At 41.4% G+C, this 5,105-nt stretch overlaps 1 protein-coding gene across 1 annotated transcript; it reads right to left on the reverse strand.

The window, feature by feature from the left end:
* Positions 1 to 401: 401 nt before the first annotated feature.
* LOC120676113 (probable signal peptidase complex subunit 3) lies at positions 402 to 4,756 on the reverse strand. Its single transcript, XM_039957333.1, has 6 exons — positions 4,587 to 4,756; positions 3,932 to 3,979; positions 3,121 to 3,183; positions 1,980 to 2,033; positions 1,187 to 1,273; positions 402 to 1,083 (listed from the first exon to the last, which is right to left on the reverse strand). Exons 1-6 carry the CDS (start codon positions 4,710 to 4,712, stop codon positions 955 to 957), a joined length of 507 nt encoding a protein of 168 aa, XP_039813267.1. The 5' UTR covers positions 4,713 to 4,756; the 3' UTR covers positions 402 to 954.
* Between the last annotated feature and the right edge of the window lie 349 nt (positions 4,757 to 5,105).

Below are 5,105 nucleotides of genomic sequence, written 5' to 3' on the forward strand. Positions count from 1 at the left end.
TCAAATGAATTTTCATTTATACATACACCAGAAATAATAGAATAACCACCGCGCACATTTTAACCTCAGTGCTTGGCTATTTGATCAGGATCTTAATTTCCTGCCCTGATGCATTGTGCTAGAGCTAAGCGATGTGTCGTGTGTGAAAGTGAGTGGTTATCCCCACCACTGGGCACTGGCAACATAATCATCAGATTTTTTTTTCAAGTCCCCGTCAGGCAGATAGGACTGTAGATCTTGCCACATTGGGCTCGACCACACCCTGCCATCCCACTTGCTATGCCCAAACAGACACCCATGGGTCCGCCAGTCCGACCGGAACCTGGACGTCGATGGCAAGACGCATCACTACGAGAGGGATTGCCAAAAAAAAAAACTTATCCAGTTTGCAACGAAACGGGTAACTAGAAAACTTGTTACTGAACCAAAGAGTTGGACCTGGAACTGATAAAGTAGAGAACAAGGGCAACATGGAGACCAACGGTGGCAAACTCGGGTGCTGCACCAAGCGCAACTTCTCCTTCTCCGGGCTCTACACCTGCGACGACATCGTCAGCAAGTGCGACCCCGTCTGCAAGGTCGTCGAGAAGTACCCCGTCAAGCAGTTCCAGTGCACCGACACCTTCCTCGGCGTCTGCGGCCCACCCTGCAAGAAGAACTAGGTGGCTAACAACCGGCTGCTGAGCTCAGCTGAGCCCGCGAATATGCATTCCGAGTAACAATCCATCAATAAGCCGCTGCAGTTTGCATCTAGTTACGTGCATCCTCAATCGAGCATGAGTGAATAAAAAATAGTGGTCATCATAATTTCCAAATTGTTCTTCAACGCTTGATCGAAGGCAACAGTCAGCGCTTAATATGAATCAGATCTCCATTCGTTTGGCAACCAATTGCAGATGACAGATTAGAAGGATGTTCGTTAGAGGATTCTTCCCAGGTCAATAAGCTTTTCTTTCAAGAGGTATAGGCATCAGGCAGCTTGAACTCCGAGAGTGCCATCTGATCTTGGATCATGGTGCCAGCATTGGGCATAACATACCAGTGGAGAACAAGCTGAACTTTCTTCCCGCGCAGACTGCTTCCCTGATGTGGGGAATTGCATATAATTGTCAAGAAAAACTCAGCAGTCAGCACGCAGTTGCAATGTAGTAGCCAGCCAAGATGCAAGAAGGGGGAAAAACTTTACTTGGTCGATTAGAGGATACTTGCTCTTCACCTCTAGTTGCAGATTTGCATGTTCCTTGTCCGGTATAATATGGTCCCATAACGAAATCTGCCGAACAGAATAATTTGCACATAAGCATGGAATCAACAGCTACTGAAGACGAACCAGACGGCTTCATCATATATTCAATCAAATAGCTTCAGAATGCCCTAAATAAACTAAATAACTTCACGAATTACTTGTTGAATTCAATAGAAAAATTACTGTTTAGCAAAAGGAATGGCAGCAAACTATAAATGAGGGTAGCCACATGCTATTTGTAATGTGCCAGCTGTCAGCGCATTACAAAAAGTATGATAATTTTCCACAGTAAACATTAGTAATTGAGCTGAAGAAATTCTCCTAAACTACCAAAGATGCTACTTATGTCCAGACAAGCAAATAACTTGAATTTCCTGTGAGGGACCAAGCATGTAGACATAAGTGTCAGTTGTCATTCATGACAGGGAGGTTTATCAAAAGAACTTTATCCAACTTGAATAGCAAAGACATATTTCAATGAAAATGACGCTAGCATCTAAGAAAGACCAATACATTACTTAATTTCATGATAAAATATAGTGACACAGATGCTACTAATTTTTTTGGTATACACAAGGAAGCCCAGGTACAGAGTGATTTATCCTGAGGTAAGGAGGATTTCAGGATTCAAACATACTAAGGTTTATTTCAAAATTCAAACAATTACTGATTCCAACCAGTTTACTGTTCTCGAAAATACTATTACAGACAGGATGTACATTGACCAGCATACCTGGTTCAGTGAATTTTTCGCGTTTTTATACTCAGCTGTCAGAAAGACAAAGACCTGTATCAAGAAAGCAGCTCAGTTACAGGCTGCCTATAGGGCGTAGTACAACAATGGACCAATAATCAATAAACATTGACATTCAATAGTTCAGTGGTGACCATCCGTACAACAACATTGTACCAGTTGGTGTCATCGTGGGACTACACTACAGGCGCCATGACAAGAGAAGCCAGGAGGCCAAGGCGTGAATTATCAGATTAGTTTGAGTTAGCTTGGTAAACAAGTTTTCCTCAGGCTTGGCATTATATAAGCCATGACCTGAAAGGGTTTTAGGTCAAGTTGATTGTATCTTAGATTGGATTGGACTCCTGCCTTTCCGGCGCGCCATGAGCCCCTGAGCTTCAACCATTGCTCCCACGCGCCGCCGAGGTCCAGGACCACGTCCTCCTACTTCTTTTGAATACAATCTACGTCGAGCTCCTTCTACCAACTCCTTTCCTTCCCTAGCCCATGACAGTTGGTTTCAGAAAGGTAGTAACAAAGACCCATGACACAATGAAGTGATTGTTGCAATGATATGGTTTGGCAATGTTTCTGAATGAACACTGCAGCACAAACTGTTCAGTAATATGTTATATGAATTACATCGAGTGTACCTATCTGTTCATTTATAAGGGTAAATTGTTTTATGCATCATTAGCCACATCAATTTTCAGTATAAAATATATTGCCAATACGTTTTTTAAATCCTTGTGTTAACGAAATGAAAAGAAAAAAAGGGCTCATAATTGCACTGCTGCCAGTTTATGGAAGGACCACAAGAAGATTTTTCTTTCTTATACGATGCTCTCTCTCCAGCATATGAAAGTCAAGTATGCATATGAAATTGGAGAACAATTAGTAATTCACATCATTAAACACTGGAATTCTCTTTCCATATATGTATGACACTTGAAAAACATTTAGTTTCGATATGCATATATAGTACTCACTTTTAAAATTCTTCTAAGTATATCTCAGACATGTGAGCAATGATATGCAAATATCGTTGTTAGAAGGACTACAGGGAGTGCTCGATTTTGAGCTTGTAAACACTCACAGATAGCTTTGCTATTACACATCCCATAAAATATGGAAATATCACCTGTTTTGTGTTCCAAGTGAATAGTGACTCCAAATTTGCAGATACATTGAAGGTCAACGTCACCTGAAACACAAATTTACAGTTTGTCATTTAGAGTGGAGCTGAAATATATCAGATGCCTCTGAATGCAGCGTGTGAGGCAAGCGTATCACTGCAATGATATAGATTACTCTATTTGATATATGAGCCAATTTTATCTAGGACAAAAATTAAATGATTTAGCTTATTGTTCTATACGATATACAGTAGAATTCATGCAGAACTTGATAGATTCAGTTCAATAGGTCGGTGGAACAAGTGAAAACTGGCTTGCATTCATTTAAGGGAAAGCATCATTTAGTTTTTGAAGCCAAAGTTTTTGTCTTCTCAACTATAAATATTTCAGGTATCCAGAGTCCATTATAGTTTTCCAGTAAGGGAAGAAGAAAGCTTCGTTTACATTTTTTGAGGTAGCAAACTCAGTCAATCGTCAGTGTAAAAAAAAAAGGAAGGAAGTTTGCTTTATTTAAGTTTGCAGACTGCAATTTTCCCAAATAACAGAAATTTCATCAAGCTATCCTTTTAACTAGAACATCACAATGACAAGAGAGCCAGACCATAGCAGCATAAGTCTAGAACAATTTGTCAAATAACAGATATTGGTATTCTATTCTATTCACATGGGATAACTATTAAGAAGTGGGTTCGCTAACTGCAAACCTAACCGATTAACTGAAGGAAATAAGCATGTTTCAATCATAATCTTTCTAGATGAGAAATATGGTCGGAATGACATTGCACAAGAACAAACAAGTGAAGTACATGCACAAACCTTGTCATTGCCATTGATCTGTTTGTGGAACCGATTAATCTTTGTAACCTACAATATAACAATACATAAGCACACTGATAACACAATAAGCATGGAAGTTAATTGGACCATGTTTCATGATGCCGTAAATGCAGATTTTTTTCTCGAACACGCAGGAGAGCTGCGCATCATTATATTAAGAAGAATAAAAAGGTGTAAGAACCCTTACAACATCCATACACACCCCACTAAGCCAACAAACTAAAAGCACCTATGTCACAAAATTACACCTGACCTCGACCTGCACCGTAAATGCAGAATTGGGACCCAAAAAACGAGATTCATAGGTGAGCATAGCAACATTGGTGTAAATAATGCTGCAATAGCTTTTTCTGCAACTGCCATAGACATATTTTTGCTTGTAAAGGTTATCTAGTGACATCAGTGTCTAGAAAAACTTGATCTAGCTATACCAGTAGCAAAATCCAGTCCGCCATGGCACCTAAATAATTCGACAATTGCAAACAGAAACCTAGCATCTCTCAGTTGCCTACTTCTTACCACAACAATCGCCATGAAACATACTCCAAACCCTTCGCCGCATCAAGGGTTTGGGTCGCAGATCGCCCCCAAGTTCAGAACAGTTAAACTAGCGAGGAGAGGAGGGGATCCATACATGGGCTTGCGCTTGGACGGCGGGGACGTGGAAGGCGTCGAGCGCGGAGGCGGCTGCGCAGACGGCGGCGAGGAGGGCGGCGGCCGTTGTTGCCGCGGTCAGCAGGCGCTGCATCCAACTGTGCATCGCTTTCGCCCGAGGTTTTTTCTCCTTTTCCCCGATTTTTTCCATTCTTTTTCTTTATCCGAGAGGTGGTATATTCGGGCGGTGCGCCACGTGTCCGGGCTCCGGCAACCGTCCGATTTGAAATCGACGGTCGGCCAATGGAAACCTTCTAATCCACAGTCAACAGCTCCCCTCGTCTGCTGTTTTAACACAGGGACAGTGTACTTCCCTCGTCTGCTGCATCCAGAAACCATAATATACTGTCAAAAAAAACCATAAAATATGTTGTTTTTTTAATATTTAATATATGAAAAATCGTTGATTTTTTTTTGGAAATGTACACCGAGCTGCTCGCTCATCAGTGCATGGAGAGTTCTGAATCTGAACTGTCTGAACTCTGGAGGACCAAGCTGA

The sequence above is a fragment of the Panicum virgatum genome, chromosome 5N (assembly GCF_016808335.1).
Source record: "Panicum virgatum strain AP13 chromosome 5N, P.virgatum_v5, whole genome shotgun sequence".
Classification (NCBI taxonomy): Eukaryota; Viridiplantae; Streptophyta; class Magnoliopsida; order Poales; family Poaceae; genus Panicum; species Panicum virgatum.

Bases quoted from the DNA above. Each gene is read 5' to 3' on its own strand.
- LOC120676113 (XM_039957333.1), bottom strand. From the start codon at position 4,712: ATGCACAGTTGGATGCAGCGCCTGCTGACCGCGGCAACAACGGCCGCC. The intron at 1,274-1,979 runs GTATGCTGGTCA...TCTGTTCGGCAG, and splicing joins CGAAAAATTCACTGAACCAG to ATTTCGTTATGGGACCATAT. The intron at 1,084-1,186 runs GTAAAGTTTTTC...TCCCCACATCAG, and splicing joins AGTATCCTCTAATCGACCAA to GGAAGCAGTCTGCGCGGGAA.